At 44.3% G+C, this 20720-nt stretch overlaps 1 protein-coding gene across 1 annotated transcript; it reads left to right on the top strand.

The window, feature by feature from the left end:
• The first annotated feature begins 1891 nt into the window (after positions 1–1891).
• Positions 1892–20189, top strand: CTH (cystathionine gamma-lyase). The gene is made up of 12 exons (XM_032192134.1): positions 1892–2061; positions 4841–4922; positions 5466–5561; positions 8053–8162; positions 8742–8873; positions 10979–11036; positions 11966–12043; positions 12351–12503; positions 12742–12863; positions 14618–14670; positions 16732–16870; positions 19464–20189. The coding sequence occupies exons 1-12, from the start codon at positions 1900–1902 to the stop codon at positions 19488–19490; spliced, it is 1212 nt and encodes a 403-aa protein (XP_032048025.1). The 5' UTR covers positions 1892–1899; the 3' UTR covers positions 19491–20189.
• Positions 20190–20720: the final 531 nt, after the last annotated feature.

The following is a 20720-nucleotide window of genomic DNA, read 5'->3' as shown; positions in this document are numbered from 1 at the left end:
GGGTGAGGGTGAGGGTGAGGGTGAGGGTGAGGGTGAGGGTGAGGGTGAGGGTGAGGGTGAGGGTGAGGGTGAGGGTGAGGGTGAGGGTGAGGGTGAGGGTGAGGATGAGGAGGGTGAGGATGAGGGTGAGGATGAGGATGAGGAGCTCTGGCTTCAGCACCTGCCGACATCAGTGTGTCAACACAGCTCTTTGTAACGAGCAGGGAGTTCTACATAAGTCATTTTTACAGAATTTCTAGGTTGGAAGAGACCTCAAGATCATCGAGTCCAAAAAAATTTATCCCACATCACTTCTATTCTGCAGTCCCTTGGTCCGTCCTGCGAGGTTTCCCCGGGTTTTCTTATTGCTGGAGGAAACCCAAACCCATTCCAACAGAGGCTGACGCCGTGGATGTGGTCAGGCGATGGGCACCCCACCAGCCGTCCACTGTCCGTCCACAAACAGCCCTTGGCACCCCACAAGAGCCAGTCCTGCAGGGAGCGCAGCTCCCCTGACGCTCCTCAGGGTGCTCAGAGCTTCACGGTGCCCTTGTAATTACCAAAAGCCAGCCAAGAGCAGGCAGAGGCATGAGGTCACTGTTTACCAGCTTATTACAGACCCCTTATTCAACCCATAATGAGTGCATTACTAATGGCAACTGCCCTGTGGAAACTGGAGTTTGCAGCGCAGGCAGGTGTCCTCCCTCGCTAGGACTGTGCACCTACAAACCCTTGAGAGATCTGTTTTGTTTTGTTATCTAACTATCTAACAACTCAACTTTGTCGTGTTTGTATTCTCCATCTTCCTGAGCTACTTAACTCGCCCCTTCCGAGCACCAGGCAATTTAGATAAAAGTAGGATCAGGGATTGTGACTACGCAAAACTGCATTTTCTGCAGGTTTCTGGGCTGTGAGCCTAACGAAACTTCACTTATGGGATTCCTCGTGCAGGAAGTAACTAATAGAGAAGTGATTTCTCATGGGTATATGTAGGAACAATGCCAGCTTTTTCAGTGTGTAAATGAACAGGTCACAAAACAGGGAGGAATAAAAGACTAAAACAAAAAATGTTCAAAAGCCAACAGTAGGTAGGAAATAAAAATATATATCCTGTAAGTGTGCGTTACATTTAAACTTGTAAAGAGAGCCCAGCAGAGTCTTGAAAACACCCATGTAAAGAGAAATGCTCTCCTGTAGCTCTCCTATTTCCAAAGGGCAACACAGAAATAAATGAAGTCCTGGAGGACAGTGGATGGGATTTGCCAGCTGGAGAAAAATTAACTTCTCCTTTTCCCAGGCGTTCAGAATGGCTGGCTTGGGAGAGATGCTACAGAGCAATACACCTGCCAAAGCGGCAAAGACCTGCGTAGAAAATGACATTTCACGGGAAAAAGTAGGCAAGAAAATGTCAGACCTTGCAGCCTCAATGGCTGCTTTATAAAGTAAAGTATTTAAAGTATTAATTTCTTTTGGTGAAGAAACTTGGTGACTGAGGTTCAGCGCGGTGCTTTGAGTGATTTATGTGGGCATTTCCAACAGGCCTACGGGACACAGATTTGCCACCAGAGGATTAAATCCCTTCCTAAACTTCATGCTTCTGCTCCGGGCTGAAAAACGGGCTAAATGGTGTATTTCTTCCACTCAAACGCAGATTTACTCTGAATTTACTCCCAATTTTTACGAAATTATTTAAAGTTCAGCTTTCAGGGAAGAAGCTGTAAGCGTCAGGAGCACGTTTCGAGGATGTCAGGAGAATCTTTGAGCCCAAACACGGCCCCCACAGCCCCCGGGGGCCGTGGCCGGGCCAATGCGTGGCGGCGGCGAGGCCCCGCCCGGGCCGTGCCCCCCGCGGGGCGGTGCCGGTGGCGGCGGCGGTGGCGGCGGGGCCGGGGGGGGGCCGGCGGCAGTCGGGGCTGGGCCATGGAGCGCGGCGCTGCTCGGGGCTTCCTGGCGCCCTTCGGGCACTTCGCCACCCAGGCCATCCACGCCGGGCAGGAGCCCGAGCAGTGGCGCTCGGGGGCGGTGGTGCCGCCGCTGTCGCTCTCCACCACGTTCAAGCAGCGGGCCCCCGGGCAGCACGCGGTGAGTGCGGCGGGGGTCGGGGCCGGGGCCGGGAAGCGGAAGGTGGCGGCGCTGGGGCCGGGGTGAGCTTCCCCGAGGCTTTGTGGCACCCCCCGTGGGCTGCCCCGGGCCAGGCGGGCACCCCCAGGCACCCCCAGCCTGCAGCAGGGAGGTGGCTGTGCCTCGTGCTGGGTCCTGGGATAAAGCGTGTGCTGTGGTATCTTGGGCTGTGCTGCTCTGACCTGTGCTGCTCTATCCTGCTCTATGCTGTGCCATCCTGCTCTATCCTACAATAATCTGTGCTGTTCTGTGCTGTCCTGCTCTATCCTGTGCTGTGCTGCTCTATCCTGTGCTGTCCTGTCCTGCTTTATCCTGCTCTATCCTGTGCTGCTCTATCCTGCTCTATCCTGCGCTATCCTGCTCTATCCTACAATAACCTGTGCTGTTCTCTACTGTCCTGCTCTATCCTGTGCTATCCTGCTCTATCCTTCTCTATCTCATGCTGTCCTGTGCTGTGCTGCTCTGTCCTGTTCTCTTCTTTGCTATCCTGCTCTATCCTTCTCTATCTCATGCTGTCCTGTGCTGTGCTGCTCTGTCCTGTTCTCTTCTTTGCTATCCTGCTCTATCCTGCACTAACCTGTGCTGTTCTGCACCATCCTGCGCTGTCCTGCCCTGTGCTGTCCCATGCTGTCCTGCTCTGTCCTGCTCTATCCTGTGCTGTCCTGCTCTATCCTACAATAACCTGGCTGTTGGTGTTGTCCTGCTCTGTCCTGTGCTGTTCCGCACCATCCTGCACTGTCCTGCCCTGTGCTATCCTGCACTGTCCCCTGCTGTCCCACCACACACCCTCGTCCCACAGAAGGCACCGTGTGGCCCCGAGGGCCGCAGGACAGCCTGCGCTGGTGGAGGCAGAGGCAGAGGCAGGTGCTGCACGGGCAGGCAGCCGTGGGACGCTTTGAGGTCCCAGGTCTTTGTTAAGGCTGCGTGCTAACAATAGTTCTCTTTCCCTCTGGGCTGGGTGGAACATACCTCTCATTTACACAGATCATGTACGAGATTGCTTTGATTGGCCTTCCTGATGGAATAAATATTCCACGAGCAGTTTGGGGATGTGTTTTATAAAGCGCTGCAAGTGTTTGCACTGAATGGTCGTGAAGTTTCCCATGGCCGCAGTGTGCGTACAAGGGAAATAACACAAATTTGCAACACACAAATCAGGATTTGTTCAAACCCCGGGCCTGGGTGTCACGCTTTGCTGCTTGGAGTGTAGGAGTTTTTGCCTTGTGATCTTTGATGCCACGCAGGATCTGTAACCCAGCCTGCAGTTTGCATAGGATGAGCAGATAGCTTTGTGAAGACCACGGGAGCAGCAGTCACACGGCGCTGCGTTCACGTGCTGGTGATACAGCGACCGCCTTGCAGGAAGCTCGGTGAGATTCCTGAACGTGATGAAGTTCTCATTAAGCAGAAATCCGGAAAGCACGCAGATACCAAGATGCTCGTCCAGGTTCTTGGTGCCACAAGTGTACTCTTGCAGCATGAATATGTATTTTCTTCTTCTTTTTTGGTATTTGTGTAAAAGCTGCTGCACAGAAACGTGGAACCTGGCATGGCTGCATGCCAGGGAATTCCACATTGGGGCTTTTGGTAGCTTTTTATCTGGTACAGACTGGCACTTGCAGGTGCCCTATTGCGTCTTTCAAGCAGAGCGTCACGGAGATGGGGCACGTTGCTCTGACAGGCACTGTGTCAGAGCAGGGCCTCTTCTCCACAAGTGACTGGAGGTGGAAAAAGTAGGAGAACAGGGCAAGCAATACGAGATGTCCCTCAGTATTCTCCTAGAAACCATCCTTAGGTTGGGGATGTCCATAAAGGGCTAGGAGACCCCTTTGGAGGCATTTCAATTCTTGTCTCAAGTACTGAAGCATTCCTGGCAGCTGCTCAGGTGATCACCAGTCATCACTGGAATTCCAGAGTTAATTTCAGGGGTATGTGATCGGGCTCAGACTACCCAGTATTTGGGTCTGAGCGACACGGGTGGCTTCCGGTGAGCTCACCTGGAGCGGAGGCGCTCCTCATTTGGTGGGGCTGGGCCTCCGAGGCATCACGGTGCACTTTGGGGTGCATAATGGGCTTTCTGGCTCATGTAGATTTAAACAAGGTGATTAACATCCGCTTAGATAATCACTGCAACGAGATGAATAGCCAAAGACCAGCGGGTGCTGTCTAGAACACGGGTTCTCCTCAAAGAACAGAGAATTTGTTTTCTCTGAGTTCTTTAATCATTGAGATACAGCCTGTCAATCACCAGCAGTCTAGATTTTCTTTACCTAAAGCTTGATTTTTAAAGTTGTGTGACACTAAAACGTGCCTCAGCTGTCCCAGTTCCGAGGCAGGGCCTTGCAGTCAGCAGCTGAACGCCCGGCCCTTGGCTTTGCCAGCGGTGCGGTGGCTGCCCAGTGACTGCAGCTGAGCTCCAGACACCCCTTTAGAGCAAACCCAGCTTTTGGCTCCAAGGTGAATCAACACAAAGTGTCAGTATCTGTTATAAATTCAGGTCAAGCTCAAATAAATGTCTTGCTATGGCTCACGGTAGTTTAACAAGTAGACTTGACAGGAAGGATGAATCCCAACTGGGTGTCATGTGAGCACAGCAAACCAGCCCGCTGTTACTGGGAAAGGTGGATGGGTAACCTCGGTGCTGAGAACAAGGACTTGCCAGGAAACCCAGAACTCTTATTGTCCAAAACTTTCTCACTGCTCTCTCTAAAGTTGTATTTCTTTCTTGCTTTCACAACAGGGCTATGAATACAGCCGGAGTGGAAACCCTACCCGGAACTGCCTGGAGAAGGCTGTGGCTGCGCTGGATGGAGCTAAATACTGTAAGTAGTAACAGGTTCCTGAGGGAAATCGTACACCTCTTGATGGTGGCTACAGGAGATGTATCTTGGGGAGACAAGGACACAGAGTTGTCACCAGCTGTACTTCAGCAAAGCTTTCACAGCCAGTGTCTGCTGGTAACGTGTGAGAGCTGCTCGGTGCGGTGCCAGGAGCTTGGTGCTTCTTCAGGAGGCTCAGCTCAGTCCCTGCTCCCCGTATCATGACTTTGCTTCTTGCATCATCGAGTGCCTTAGCTAAACCCAAGCATGGTGTTCCCTGTCCTGAGCTCATCCTCGTGTAGCAGCACTGAATTCGGTGACATGAGGGTGAGGCAGGCAGCTGCTGCTACCTGCGTTCTTTGTGGGTCACGCCTTGTGTAAAAAAGGCCTGCTGCTTTTATTGAATCTCCTTAGAGAGCGAGATAGCACAGGGGAGAGTGACGGAACAGGTTTCCTTTAAAAGCAAAGTAAAGAATGCAAAGGCAAGTTTGACAAGGTTGTATCATATTAAAATATGGTCTGTCTGCCACTTTTCTCTGGTTTTAGGTTTAGCCTATGCTTCTGGCTTAGCTGCTACTTTGAATATTACTCACCTGTTAAAGGCAGGAGATACAATTATCTGCATGGATGATGTCTATGGAGGTAAGTAAGGCACTAGTGTGTTTTTGATCTTCATTGTGCAAATGATTAAATGTATCTACTTGCGTTTCTCCTGAACTTTCTGATTTGATCTAACTTTTTTAAAAAGTTTTTTGACTTCACGAGAACACAGAACACTCCTGTCTGAGTTTGGTGGTAGAAATTCAAACTTTGAAAAAATCTGCTGCACAATATGGAGGCTTCAAAAATATAGCTAACTAGGAACGTATGCTATTATGAGGGAAAAATAGCAATATCCTAGCTTTGCACAGATTTGTCTTCTGTCCAACATAGTACAGCTTTCCAGCTTCTGTTATTTCTACTGTTCCTTTCTCAGACTTGATCCTTTAGCAACCTGCATTTTGGCTGGACTGTTTAAACAACTCTATTCTGTCATCTTCCCAGAATGCAAAACTTGTGCCTGTCATGGCCATGTCTTCCGAAAGCAACAGTGACACTGCAGCCCACTAGTAGGTTGTGATCTTGCATAATTTTTTTGAGCCATTCCTCCAAAAATCTCCCCAGTAACAGAGTGCATCCACCTGTTCCAAAATCCTTCAAAAGGTCGATGCCACCCAGAAGTCTGCAGTAGGGAAGTCTGCCAGGATCCCCTGCAACTGTCAGTGCCCTCAGTGCCCCACTCTTGTGTTTCACAGACCAGTGAAGCTCGTCATCTTCCGTCATTGCCCTCCAACTATTTCAAAACTTTGATACAAAGAGATCAAATCTGCTCTGTTTTCAAAGGAAGGTTGGAGAGGCCAGCAACGAGGAGCATTTTCCCAAGCAATAGCTTGAAAATTTTCTAGCAAGAGTAACCACCTTTCTCACGGCTAGGAGTGACTGCTGTTTGCCAGCCAGTTCTGTATGCCTGTGCACATCAAACAGAAACACACACATTGGATTTTAGCATCTGAGCTCTGTCATGCCAGATAGCCCTTCTCCAAAGTACACCTGAAACCAAGCTGAGTGAAGCCAGCAGAAACCCCTACTCAGCAGTCTGCGCCGTTCATTCCAGCCCTCCCACCGCGGAACTCAGTAAATCAAAGCAATTTGGTCAAAGCATTTTATCAGTTCCTCACTCCCAAAAGGCCCATGGGTGCAGTTTTCCAGCAAAACCAGTTCACCCGTTCATTAAAGCCCCAGCCTACAGCAGTTTTGTAGTGATGAATTTCATTGTAAAAGGCCTTGTTGGTTAGGATGGCCGTACTGTGCTTGCTAAATCAAGTGAGTCCCCAGTATTCAAGTTTGTCAGAAGAACAGAAAAAAAAACTGAGAAGCTCTCAAGGGCCATGGTGGAAAGAATATTGGCTGGGATGTGCTTAAGAGATGCTGAGTTTTGGGATGCGTGAGGAGGAGCTGGAGGAAGTTGACGCCTCTGAATTCTAGGCCACTGATGTAATTTTTAGAAGGGCTTCCTTCAGTGTAACCACTCATTTCCAACAAACGTTTTGTGTGGTGGGCTGTTATTAAAAGTACATAAAACTACTACAAAGCAGCTTTTCTGTGGGTTGTGTTTGTAGAGTTCACAGCCTATGTGAAAATTTCCTGTGCTTGAATAAGCTCCCTACAACACAAGAGAGAAACCAGTATATAGTTTATTGTAGAAATACAAGTATTTTCTAAAATAAAAATCATTCACACAGTGCTCAGACAGAATCTAACCCTGCATGTCCAATGCCTTTATGGCAAGATGGCAGCTGGCTATCTGCAGAAGTGAATAAATGTTGAATAACCTTGGCAGAAAGACCTAACAAATTAATTTTTAATCCAGGCTGTGTTGCCAGGTGGTCAATATGTTACATATCTAGTGATCAATGAGCATTTTTTTTTTTTCTTATAAGCTTTCCAGGGAAAGGCTTCCAAAAGAAAGGAAACAGAAAGGAACAGAAAGGAAGGAATAATCAATTTTTTAAGGTCTTCATTACATGCTAACTTAATGGAATGATAAGCAACACAGTATCTGGAGTCTACCCCTTGATTCTTCCTCTCCCAAATTTTTTATTAAGCTCACTAAAAAGGAGGAAGACCTTGAAAGTACAAGATCGAATAAAGTTGTCATTGTATCCGGGGTTGGTGAACATTGAAGTAAAAACTGCAAGCGCTTGCTTGTGCATACCAAAGAGCTGGAAGAACAGCACCTAGTGACTGTGAGCGCTTGCTCGGTTGCCAGCAAAAGGATTTCATTTTCTGTTTTGTTTTCCAAAAAAACAAACAACAAAAACAAACAAACAAACAAAAACCACTGAGCAACTATTCGTTAAAAGTACTTCATAATCAGCGTGATTCCCACTATTCTTTTTCCATGTTTAAAAACACAGCAATCTTTAGAGGCTTCAGAAATAAAATAATACTAATCAGCCCTTTGTAGCGTATGGCACAAAACCACACACTGCTGATTTTCTATGGATGCATACAAGAGACTGGAGGTCAGTGAAGGAAGGTTAGGGAGGTCGTTTCACTTTGTGTCATCTCTCTCCCTTTTCTTTTTTTAAAGGTACAAACAGGTACTTCAGGCAAGTAGCCATGAAGATGGGTATAAATGTAGTTTTTGTTGACTGTACAAAATTGAAACACCTGGAAGCTGCAATTACACCAGAAACCAAGGTAGGGGAGAGAAAAAAAAAAAGCTAAGCTTATTTGCTTAATGTTCTTAAAAATTTTATTGGTGCTACTGGTGGATCGGGTGTATGTGGCAACGTTTTGGCAGTGGAGAGGGCACGGGGTGGCCTCTGTGGGAGGAGGCTGGGGCACAGCTGCAGCGGCCCTACCACAGACCAGGGCTGTGGTTAGTGGAATAGCAGTTGTCATAAGAAAATGAATAAGCAATGCTTTGGGATGGTGCTAGCCGCTCCTGTTATGTTTAAAAGCCCTTATGACTTCTAAATTAATTTCTTAAAATAAAGATGTAGTGTTTGTGATGGTGGAACTGGTGATAAGAAAATTATCCTGAGTGATACAGATGGTGATGATAAATGATGAGAAAAGTAACCTGTGTATATGTGTGGAGAGAGAAGCCTGGATATTCACGCATTGCTAGTTTTTTAGACTGACACCCTTAAAAATACATAAAAGAGAGGAAAGGTTTGCTTTGCACACTGCATTATACATGTATACACGTAGCAGAGATAGTACCAGCACTGTTGTACCTCTAAACCGATGTTTTGTTTTGTTGAATCACTACAGCTTGTTTGGATTGAAACACCCACAAACCCCACGCTGAAGGTCATTGATATTCAGGGCTGTGCCAATGTTGTACATAAGCATAAGGATGTTCTTCTGGTAGTAGACAACACTTTTATGTCTGCATATTTCCAGGTAAGCGCCTTCTTTGTTTATAATTACCGCATTATTTCAGTGTATTCAGAGATGCATTTTTAAAATGGAGCCACTGCCAACAAACTGTGGTTTTGATACGTGTTGTAAATTGCCTGTCCTGCTTCTAAATACAACCAATGCTCTGCTCCTCTCTAAATTAGCAAAGATGGCATGCAAAGTATTTTATAGCTAGCTATACACCAGTCTGATACCGACAAAAACAACATAGCTTAGAGGTTAAGTAAACAGTTAAGCAATCAAGAAAGTAAGTTAAGCCACTGGGAGAAAGGCTTCTCTGTCATTCAAAAGTCACATATTTGTTAGATCTAACTGATGGGAATCATAGCAGACCTGTTAAATAGTGTGCTGTTTTCTACCTTTGCTCTTTTTCTACCAGTTATTTTATATGTGCTGTTCATGATCTGTACCATACCACCTGGTATTCCAAAAAGGAAGTGGAGAAAAAAGTTAAAATAAGCAAAATATATTGGCTGTGTCTCTGAGATTATTAAAGTTACCTTTTTCTTTAATATTTTGATGAATGTGTGGCTTAAGATTGTAATTTTGACCTCAGACAACTCATTTAAGAAAAGGTTGGATGTGGTATTTAGGGATACGATTTAGTGTGTAATATTGCTGGAATGGGGATGGTTGGACCAGATGATCGTGGAGGTCGATCGTCGTTTTGATTCTATGATTTATTTTTTTTCTGCTTTTATAACTGGAGTACATGAAGTAAAGGCAATTTTTAAAATTCTAAAACTGTCTCGATAAGAAACTTCAAAGTCTTGTTCATCTTAACATGGGCTAGAAATATCCCTGTGTGTTTCCCTGGAGACCAACCTATTCCCTTATATTTTAGGTCTAAAGAGAAACTTATTTTGGAGCACCAAAGGAAAGGTGTCTGGTTTTGTTAATTTACAGAGAACTCAGTGTCCTTAACAGAGCCTTTTAGAAGGCGTTAATGCTTAGCTAGAGCAGCACTCGAGTTTGTCTTGCAGATACCAAAGGCTTTCTGTTTTTTTTTCTACCTTTATTTTATTTCTGAAAGATGTGTGTGAAAGAAGAAAATTGAGCATCTGGATATGTGAGCTAGTTAATGTATCTTTTATTGGCCTGCTCCTAGGAGAAAGTGAGTTGTAATAATTAGGCCTAGTAAGCATAATAGGTAATGTCTTTAAACTCCTCCAGACTCCTGCTGATGCACTGTACTAAGAAAATCATAATTTTGGAGTGATTTGTATAGTAATATTGAATGTAAAAGGCACTGGTGTTTATGCTACCATCCTCTTGGCTGCACGTTGGGAATGCACATTATCCATGTTCCCTGAGTAGACTTACGTGCCTCAGCTGACAGCAGCGTTCTTTTATTCTAAATCTGCTTGCTTTATCACCCTTTAATTTATTAGTACTCTTCAGTCCTTATAATAAGTTTATATTATACCACAAAGTCCTTTACTTAGTGACTAATTTAGAAAGAAGATTGTTCATTACTTCTTGCCCATCATCATCTTGGTTTGTCTCTCCCCTTAAAAAGGCTTCTGTGAGGAAAGCTGAGTGCCTTAGAGGAGAGAGACTTGGCAAACCAACCCCTTTGTGCTCTCTGCAGGTGTTCAGTTGTTCTTTTAATGCAGTATCACCCATACTGATACCCAGAGAACTCTGAAATGTTGTAACTTGTATGGAGGCCTTCCTTTTTTAAGGAAATATACTTTAAGCATCATTAGTTCTCCCTGCCCCAGCTAAGCAATATAACTATTTTTTTCCTGTGTGAACATGCTGCACTTCATTCTAATTGCTCTATTCCCTCACTAAAGCCAGTGAGAATTAGACCAGTGCTTTCAAATTGTGTTTTATTTATTGTGGGTTCTTTTATTGTGCTTACTGTGAATTGAGTGCCTTCCTGTGCTGCTGCTTTCTGTCTCACGTTCTGTCTTGCTTCATTCTCAGCTTTTGTCTTTTGTGTTAGGATTTCTGTGTTTTTCTCTTAGTTTCTCTTTCTAGTGTTACTTTCTGTGTTTGATCACAGTGTTTCTGGATAGCTTGAAATGAACCAGAGGGCAAAAATAAGTTTAATCAGACCTATTATTTTCATATCATTTTAGCGTCCATTGTCCCTGGGGGCTGATATTTGCATGTATTCTGCAACCAAGTACATGAACGGTAGGTACTTGAATTCAACACGACTCAGGCTGGTTATTTAAAAACTGTTCCAGCTACTGTTGAGCCTTTCTGCATTCACCTCTTGAACCTCTTCCATGTCTGATGGAAGCTTTTAAACTCCTTTTGCTACTGATAAATCTGCACATAGCTATTGCCAACTTGCTGCTAATGGCACCGGCGAGTGATGTTGTGCAAACACGGTTTGCACTGTGATCATGCCCAGATGGTTGGCCTTAATGAGGAGAACAAATCCACAAGATGAGGTTGTGTTTTTCAAACTCTGGCTCCCCCCAGGTTCAGCTGGTCTTACAGAGCTGTCTAGGGCAAGAAAAAGCCAAAAGTGGGGTTTGGAAATGCGCCACGTTCATACAGACAGCTGTAAAACCAAATGCAAGGCTTCGTACAAGGTAGCTGCCGGAAATTATATCAAAGTTCAAGGGAGTTTATATGGCAGTGCTGGAGCCTGTTCAAAAGCACATTCACTTCCCAGACAATCCAGGCTAAGAGGTAGCTCGGCTGCGGTGGCTGCGCTGTAACCACACGTCCGCTTGTGGTGCAGATAAAAGTGGAAGCATTCTGGCTGGGGTTTGCTCTCGTTAAACAGCAGGCTGCTGCTGCTGCCCCACAGGAGCTCAGCGATGTCTGTACAAAGTCCTGCTTTCTGGCAGCTAGCTGCAGCGGGTTTGGTAGGCACCTGGGGGCATAAGGGCAGCGTGCAGCAAAGCACACCGCCAAGGCGAGCCTCAGAAAAAAACAAATCTGCCTATGATTCATGTGAGGGTGCAGGGAGGACAGCTGTGGTAATGAGAAGGAATCAAGGGCTTTGCCAAAATGGGACTCTTTCAGCACCGAGGCTGAGAAAAAGAGGGGGTTTGTGACAGAACCCCGGAGCAGATAACTTTGTTCTTACGTTCTCCTTGCATTTTTAGGGCACAGCGATGTTGTAATGGGGCTTGTGTCAGTGAACTGTGATGACCTCTACGAAAGGCTCAAATTCTTACAAAACTGTAAGTAGTCAATATAGGAAATACCTTAAAATCTATGTAATTGAATATACCGGCTCACAGAAGGAAATATGGTGCACGCACACAAGTACGTGCTCTGTGTGTCATAGCAGGGCAGGAGATGTGGCACACACAGAAAGCATCAGGTGCAGGGCAGCTCACATTTCTCCCACGAACAGCACCTGTGGTTACGTGGTACATGTCTTGTTCTTCTGCGGAAGAAATTTGGGAAATTAGGACGGCATTTCGTTTTACTGAAAAATAAAGCCCTCTTTTTTTCACGTGTAACTTTGTGTTTCAATTTCTGCAGCTCTTGGAGCTGTCCCGTCTCCTTTTGACTGTTACCTGTGCAACCGTGGTTTGAAGACACTGAAGATCCGGATGAATCAACATTTCCACAATGCACTAGCTGTTGCTCGGTTTCTTGAGTCAGATTCCCGGGTGGAGAAAGTCATTTTCCCTGGTAGGTTGGCAAGGCTTCAGAGCGGGTGGCGTCCTGGCGTGGGGCTGGACGTGGGTACTGCAATAGTACGTGTCGCTTGCACACTCCTCACGTCTGATGACTCTCAGTTAGGTGTCTGCCTTGGCAATGGCCCTTGCATTCCTTTCCAGCTGAAGGATGTTTTTACATAGTTCGGGGTGAGCTGCTTTACTCTTTGAAGTGATGTTAAATAACTTACAGCAATTCCTACAAATTCCAGGATTGCCTTCACACCCTCAGCATGAGCTGATCAAGCGGCAGTGCACTGGCTGTCCTGGGATGATAACCTTTTACATTAAAGGAAATCTTGAAAACGCTACTGCCTTTCTCAACAATTTAAAGGTAAATGACAGTAAATATACTCTGCCCTAAAGGGAATTGAATCTGTCTCTCTGAGTGCGATGATGGAAGCAAGTGGGGCAGGGAGCCTTTTTTGTTGGGGCAGGGAGTCTTCCTCTGTACTTTTAAAGCTCCTAATTTCTTTTGGGTGTAACCATCTCTAAATAATAGATTATGCATAAATGCGACACTAATGAGAGGGAAGAAAAGGGTGCTTCAGCTCATTTGAGGTGTCTGTTTACACGGAATGATGTAGCATTTCCAGGTTAGCCCAGGCATTGCTCCTCACAAAGAGCTGACATACCAGCCTTTTGCAATTACCCCTAGTATTTGAAAGCAGAGAAGCTGTGGCTGGTGTAATACTGCTGTAATATTTCAAAGTACTTGTCAAGAGAAAAAGCCATTGAGAAATGACATGGATCGTGAAGCAAAGAGGGAGTTCCTCAATTTGGAAAATAGTTGTTTATTTTACCTGAACCATAGGAATTTTTCTTTTGTCTTTGTAATACACCAGTTCTGCCTGTATGCTTTCATGTGTTTCCTACTCTGTGTCTCTGGTTAGTGTGTCTCCTGCTCTTGCACTTTTTTTGTTTTGCTCCTGGAAAAACAAACCAGTAATAATTGACAAGATGAAATGGAACTTCTGTCTGCTTTACCAGTTAATATCATCAGCTGAAAATGGATATACTAAAAATACAATTTTCCCACAAAATATTCTTTTGCCTGAGAGGTCCCGGTGCATGAAATCACCCAGCTTTGGCAACAAGCACCATGAAGTACATTGCAGAATAATTCCATGTGGTATGGTCACTTCACCCTTTTGACTTCACTAGCCATCAGTTCATCACTAGGTTGATACAGAAGAGTTGTTGAGGGCAGTAAATGCATTCACAGCAGAGGAATTGTGCGTACGTATTTGAGTGCAGTTGACTCTCTAGAGAGCCTTTTTGACATCTGCAAATATATGCCCGTAATTTAAAGATCAATGCTAAAAAACACCACTTAACTAACAGCAACCATTTCTCAGAGGTGTCCTTTTAGGCACTGAGACGTTTAACCTGTTTTTCAAAACGCTAAACTAGCCTTCAGACCCAGGGAAGAACGAGTGGAAAAATCAGTGCAGCCTTGCGGGAAGAATCTTAATTTCCAGCCCCCAACCCCTCCCCACCCAAACAAATCTGCCATTTGGCAGCTCTGAAAAGCAGAGGTGTCACCTGCGAATATGGGTGAGCGGTGCTGGTGCTGGAAGAAGGGTATGGAAGGATAGGTTATAATCACTTAAACATTAATTGAAAATTTGGGGATCTGAGACTATTTTGTTGCCTCAGCCTGCTCCATCCTCCCTCTGACCAGAATGAGAGCTCTGGTGGTGTCCAGGCAGCCTCTGCGCCCTAATGTTTATTTTCCTTTCTGCTCTTCCTGTGTTGCTGACCGTGCTGTGTGATATAGGAACTAATTCTAAGTTGTATTTGCTCAGCATGGGCATGTTTTAATTTTAGTTTTGCATTAGCATCTCTTTAGAGCCATTTTAGGCATACTTTATTTTGAATCTTAATAACTCTTAACTGCTAAATGTATACTTCTTTTCCCCTTATTATAACTGACACCTTTTAAAATACAAAAGTTACTGTAGAAGAAGAAATAGAAAAAAATCAGAAGTACTAAAAATGGAACTTCCTTGTTCTTTCACTGTCTCTTTCTAAGTATTTGTAACCTTACACTTTTTATGTTAACATCTGTTTACTGTTTTCCTGCAGGTTTTTGCACTGGCTGAGAGTCTGGGAGGATATGAGAGCCTAGCAGAGCATCCGTAAGTCATTCTTCATCCTAACAGTCTGAGAGAAGCTTCAGAGTAACAAAAGAGTTCCTGGTCTATTTTTATGGGAGTTCTAAAATTTTCTAGGGTACTAAGCTAAGATAGTTTGCATATAGTTGAGATACAAGAATACTGTGTTGTACAACACAAAAGCCAGTGTCTACTGCAGAAATGTCTGTGACTTTTGTGAAAATCGGTTTTTTGCTTTGGCTGGAGCAGAAGTACAAAGACCTCCTTAGGAGTAAGAGAGAGGAGCTCTTTGTTTTCACCCCGGTGAAGAAGTCAGGGTGGTGTGAGGTGAACGTGCAGACCTGTGGTTGCAGAGAAGTCTCCACTGCTGCAGGCAGTGTGGGCAAGGGCTGGGTGGTTCCCCTGCTCCCTGCCCACAGCCTGGGAATTGGCTGTAGTCACCCATCTCCCAAGGCGGGCGTCAGATGGGTGCAATTCTTCCCTGCTATGGGCCTCTTCCAAAATCACCTGTTCAAAAATCTGAACAGCAAACACAACCAGCAATAGGGGAGGAAAAAGTGCACGTAGTTTAAGTAACACTTGTACCTCTGTCCTGTCAAAGCTAAACTGCTCTGCACTGCCTTTCCAGCGTCTGTAGGGAAATGTGGCTGTGTGGCACCAGCTTCTCAGAGCTGTGTTTATTTATTTGCAGTCTCCACACACACACACACAAATGGCACTGCCCAGTTACAGTAAACAGGCTGTTCCAAACCTACTGCGGAGAGGTAAGAAGGACGCAGTGCTTTAGTAGGAGCAGAAGAGGAGCAGCCCCTGGAAGCTGCCCGGGGACTGCACTGGGAAGCTGCAGCGTCTGCAAGGGCGCAAAGATGGCCTGAGCTGCTCTGCTTGTCTCTGTCTTCTTGGCTAACTCTCTTGGCTATATCTAGACCTGCGTTTTAAACAAATATCAAGGCAGGTTCAGCAACGGTCACTTTTCCATTTCCTCAGAATTGCTTTATGGTGCCACTGGCTGGGTCCGGAATTACCGGATAGCTCTTGGATCCGTGGAACAAATTGTTCCATAAGCACTGTAAATTTTAGCAAGGCTTTTACACTATTTTCAGCAGTACTACTGCTAATACTTTCCACACTTCCTCGGTTTTGCTGGGAGACTGTGCTGCAATTTATTATTATGGTCACAATTCCAAGTAATCAGTGTGGTTTTGGATAAGTAGAATTGAGTGGATTTGATCCCGCTTTTTCGTGCAGAGCCCTGCCGTTCTGGCAGCTTACACAAGAGGGCATATTCGGTATGCGGCTCTGAACGGTGTCTGTCTTCACGTCAAGCAGACTGTGGGGATTTTAGTAATACTTGGTTGCTGCTGTCTAGGTTAAAAGGCTAAAAATAGGATTTTTATATAATTAGATTATTTTACTGAAATCCAATTTGCTTGTCAAAAAATACAAGGAAAGTTATGACTAAACATATTCTAAATCGTTTCAGTTTCTCATTTTACAATAACAGCAAATCTTTAAATACTTAAGTATGTGCCAAGTGGTGGATGTCAGTGACTGAGCACACGGGAAAAACAGCTTCTTAGCTATTTCTATATATCCTCCATAGCTGGGGAAAATAAACTCTTCATCATAAATGGTGTAGTTTGATGAGTGATCTTAGAAACCAGAAGTTAAAAACAAGTAACGGGATTTTATATGGGATGCTATATGCTACAGATCTTTCTCCAAATCATTTAAATACTCCGTACCAGAAAATTTAAAATATATCTGGAAGGAAGAGAGAGATGATTTTTTTTTCCCTACTTCCGTTCCAGATTCTTAAGTATCCACTTCGTACTTACCATTTGTAGTTTGGATATACTGTGCTGGCTGGAAGATAAAAGCCACTGACTTCCCTGCAGTTGACATAATTTGTATAATTTGATGATAAGATCCCTTTCAATCTGTGGCTCTCCAGCAGGTTGTACATAAAAGGTATAAAGTTCTAATGGAATTACAGGGAGTGCTGGCAGGTAACCAATTTGATTGATCTTTGCCAATACAAATAAAATGTCTTAGAAAAAATGCTGCTTTTTATTCTTCTTCCAGAGCCATCATGACTCACGCGTCAGTGCCTAAGGAAGATAGAGAAGCTCTTGGAATCAGTGATACATTAATTCGCCTGTCCATTGGTTTGGAAGATGAAGAAGATTTACTGGAAGACCTAGATCAAGCTCTGAAAGCTGCAGTAAGTTGGGTGTTGACTTAGTGCCATCACTCTAAAAATAATTTCCTCTCTAGTCCTCTCCCTTCCTCACTAATGACACGTGAGCTCTTTCATCATTTATGCTGAATCTCAGGAATAAGTTAATGAACAAATGCAGCAACTGTTCTCTTGGTATACCTTGCCTCACTTAACTTTCAAATTACTTTTAAATAGTAAAAAAAATACAGAGTGCATGTGTGTTTTTAAAGCTTTCATCATTAGCATTCCCTTTGCAGCAAGGTTTGTGATCCTTGTCAGTCACAACTGAATGTGATGTGGATGTGATGTGATGTTCATGTGGATTCCTGCTGTAAACAGGATATCCCTGGAGCCTGAGTGATGGGGATAGCTGCTAAAGTCAGCCTGAATGGAGACTTGTGCAGGCATCACATTGCTTAATAGGAGTGTTTGCACTACCAGTTTTTCACGACAAATTTTTTGAGAGCATTGAAATACATCGAGCAGCTTCAAAAGAGCCTCCATCAGACTCCAATCTTTGAGTAACATTTTTTTTCTTTACAAGTACAATTTCTACTCAAGTACTACTTCTACTCCTCTATTCAAAGTTCTGTATTTCACACGGTAGATGAAACTGTTCCTTACATGTGGTAATTAATGTGATGCCATATCATGTCTTCTCAAGACAGAACCTCCTAAAATATGTGAGGTGTATGTGTGCTGGTAGATGAGTACACTGACACACATATGTCCAAGGGAGAAACTAATGAAACCTTTCTTGATTTTTGGTCCTACACAGATTTTTGCTGTGCTTGAGATGGGCTAATATGGTGACTAAAGGATTAATGTTTCTTTGCAAAAAAATAAATAATTTACATCATTCTTTTTCAATGGAATGAACTAGACATAACTGAAAAACAAGGGATGAGCACCTGACTTTAAACCAGTACATCAGTCTGATGGTTGGTTCCCTTTTGGAAACTGCCAAACTGCAGACCTGAAGTTTGATGCACCAGTATTTCAGTGCAGAATATGCTTTGTTGTACTGTACCTTGTATTTGTCACACTGCAGCTTATCAAAGGCCTTGCCAATGTCTTTGGTCCTGCAGTAGTAGATAAATTGTTAGGCGGGTTTCCCAGATGATCCTCGGAAGCAGGCCACATCATCTGCAAGGTCCTTTCCTTTCCCCAGAAGGAGGCCCCTGACTGTCTGGCATGCAGGAGAGCTCCCCTTGATGTGAAGTCTCATGACAGCTTTAGATCTGAATGTGTGACCAAGACATGTGAACCAGATGCCCTTGAGCTTACCCAGGCACTCTACCTTAATCTCTAATTTTGCCTGTTCTCCAGAGCTTCAATGGAAGGCTAAAATCCTTCCAGCCTTCATAAGCTTAATTATGTGCTTGGAAGAGGAAGGGGAATTTCCTCCTGATCCCGGCAGACAAGAAACAGAGCCCAGAGGTATGGGATGGCTGCAGGCAGTGTGTCAGCCAGCCCTTCCAAATGCCATTGGAAGGCATTTCCAAAGGATGTCTCAGGACATCCATTACTCGAGGATGTGCACTAAATCTTTGATTCTAGATACAAGCTTAGTTTTTGTTCTCAGAACTGCCAACTACTGTCACATAATTCCACCCAGAAAATTTATTATTCTCTCAATATTTATTAGCTTTTAGATTCCTCTCCCAAGTATTCTGTGTGCCTGACACAGAGGTTTACTCCTGGAAAGTCAAAACCTTTGATTTACAAGATCAGAATAGACTCTTAATCTGTTTGTATCCACTTGATCACGCATTGTTCCCACCCAGGCAAACACAGGACATGTTGCTGCCATGCTGTGAGAAAGTTTCACTGGGGCAGCACGCACTGTGCCCTGGCAAGTGTTCTCCTCCCTCCTGAGATCAGCAAGGGATTGATGAGAATGAGAGGCCCCAGGCAAACCAAGGAGTGCAGCAAAGCCCATTAAGAGGGGCTTCAACAATATTGGAATGAAGTTTAATTCAAAAACAGACTAAAAAAGCATGAACTTCCTTCTTCCCTTCTCCCAGCTTGTGCTTTCTCCCTGTTGGAGCACCGTCGCTCTTGTTGGTTTGTTGGTTTGTTTGCTTCTACTGACAGTTCTGTGGATTTGGTGACTCCTCAGCAGTCCTTGCAATGCAGAGGACAGAGTTTAGTCTTTAGTGGACTTTGACTCAACTCTACGTCAATGGCCAAAGTAGAACTGGGTTCAGCACTTATTTTCCTCTGCCACCTTGGTTGGCAAGTACACAAAAGAAGACTTAGAAAAATAAAGGGTTTTGAAATACAGAATTTTGTCTCTGTATGAGAGAACATGATGGTATTGGTGAGTAAAATATAAATTTGAGTCTTCCACCAATTTTAACAGACGTGTAGTAGTTTGGTGTACTGTACAGTCAGGAAATTATTACTTTTCTCTAATTGGTGATAGGGAAAGTCAACAAAAAATTAGCATCAGTAACTACACGTGTTTTTATATGCCAGTACAGACCATGAAGACAATATATTGCTAAACTGTACTCTATTTATGGAAAATGAAAGAAAGGTGCATGGTCAAAATAGGTGTATAGCCTAATTATATTTTTCCTTCTTATTGCAGTTCCCAGACCATAATGCTTTGAAGTGACAACTGAAAGCTGAAGTTGGACGTTAGAAATCGAAACATCTAAAGAAGATGACACGGAAAGCCAAATTGCTAACAATTTTTCTTTGATTTGCCTTTGAGAATTGAAATCTGTTCAATCAAACTCTGGATGCCTAGGGAGTTTTCACTTTGTACCTTGTGTCTGGCTGTACATTGCTGTGCACCATGGCACGTAGCCTGTGGTCTCCTGTGTGTCTGTTTCTGCTGTATTGTAATCCTCTGTCTTTGGAATTTATGGGGTCAGTAATGCGTGTTTGAGAGCAGCCGTGATACACACTCAGGAATATTATCTTGGTTCTCTCCGGGAAGATGAATGTTGCTCATTTGTCTTGCTAATGCTGCAAGGGTATTAGGTCAGTAGGGTTTGTTTCTGTTACTGCTCTTCAGGATGCAAAATTATTTGTTCTCATCACTTCTAATCCAATGGTCCAACTTGAATTATGTTGATAAAATTTAGATTTTTAAAAATCACGTATTGAAATGTGTAGTACTTTTTCACCCCATGATATTGTATGGAGTATTGAAACTAAATCCAATACCTGGTAAACAATGGTAGCTTTTTAAAGGTGATTCTCTGACTCAAAAAAAAAAAAAAATCATGTAATGCTAATTGTACTAATGATTTGGTTTATAGTTAGAATTGGGATAGTTTTGATTAAAATACGCTTTTGATTTCCCTGATGTATTACTTGTTTTGACAGTTAAGTATGCTACTTGCATTCAGAATCGGTTGATAAAATAACCCTGGGTCTGTTTATATTCTTCTAAGGCAAATGATGTCATTAATATTTTTGCTTTTGCCAAGAAAAAGAAATATAAATTCCAATCTATAACAACTTATCCTGCACGCTGCAATACTCAGGCAAGCAAGGATTTCTCTTGCACAGGAGACGCTGTCTCACAAAGAGGCGTTTGATCACAGCTGAATGGTTTCCTGCACGGGAGCTGCTGGTGCTTTGAGCTTGGGCAGGTTGAGGGGCCTGTGTGTTGGTCCCTGGGGTCAGGAGGGCAGCGTGGGTACTGATGCTAACACCAGAGTCAGCTCCGTGGTGTAAGTGAGGAGCAGAGTGTTGGGTGCTGTGCTGGAGGATGCTGCAGCTGGCCCCAGTGCAGCCACCGAGCCCGGCCCTGCCGTCCTGGACCTGCTGCCAGTTGTGGTCCCTAGGGCAGGCGGACCTGGGGCTCCCACCCCGCAGGTGGGAACCCACCAGC

The sequence above is a fragment of the Aythya fuligula genome, chromosome 8 (genome assembly GCF_009819795.1).
Source record: "Aythya fuligula isolate bAytFul2 chromosome 8, bAytFul2.pri, whole genome shotgun sequence".
NCBI lineage: Eukaryota > Metazoa > Chordata > Aves > Anseriformes > Anatidae > Aythya > Aythya fuligula.
The sequence above is the reverse complement of the archived record's forward strand: the minus strand, read 5'-3'. Positions and strand labels throughout refer to the sequence as shown.

Coding starts and splice junctions, on each gene's coding strand:
- CTH (XM_032192134.1), top strand. CDS start 1,900: ATGGAGCGCGGCGCTGCTCGGGGCTTCCTGGCGCCCTTCGGGCACTTC. Junction 4,923..5,465: donor GCTGGATGGAGCTAAATACT/GTAAGTAGTAAC, acceptor CTCTGGTTTTAG/GTTTAGCCTATGCTTCTGGC. Junction 12,044..12,350: donor GCTCAAATTCTTACAAAACT/GTAAGTAGTCAA, acceptor CAATTTCTGCAG/CTCTTGGAGCTGTCCCGTCT.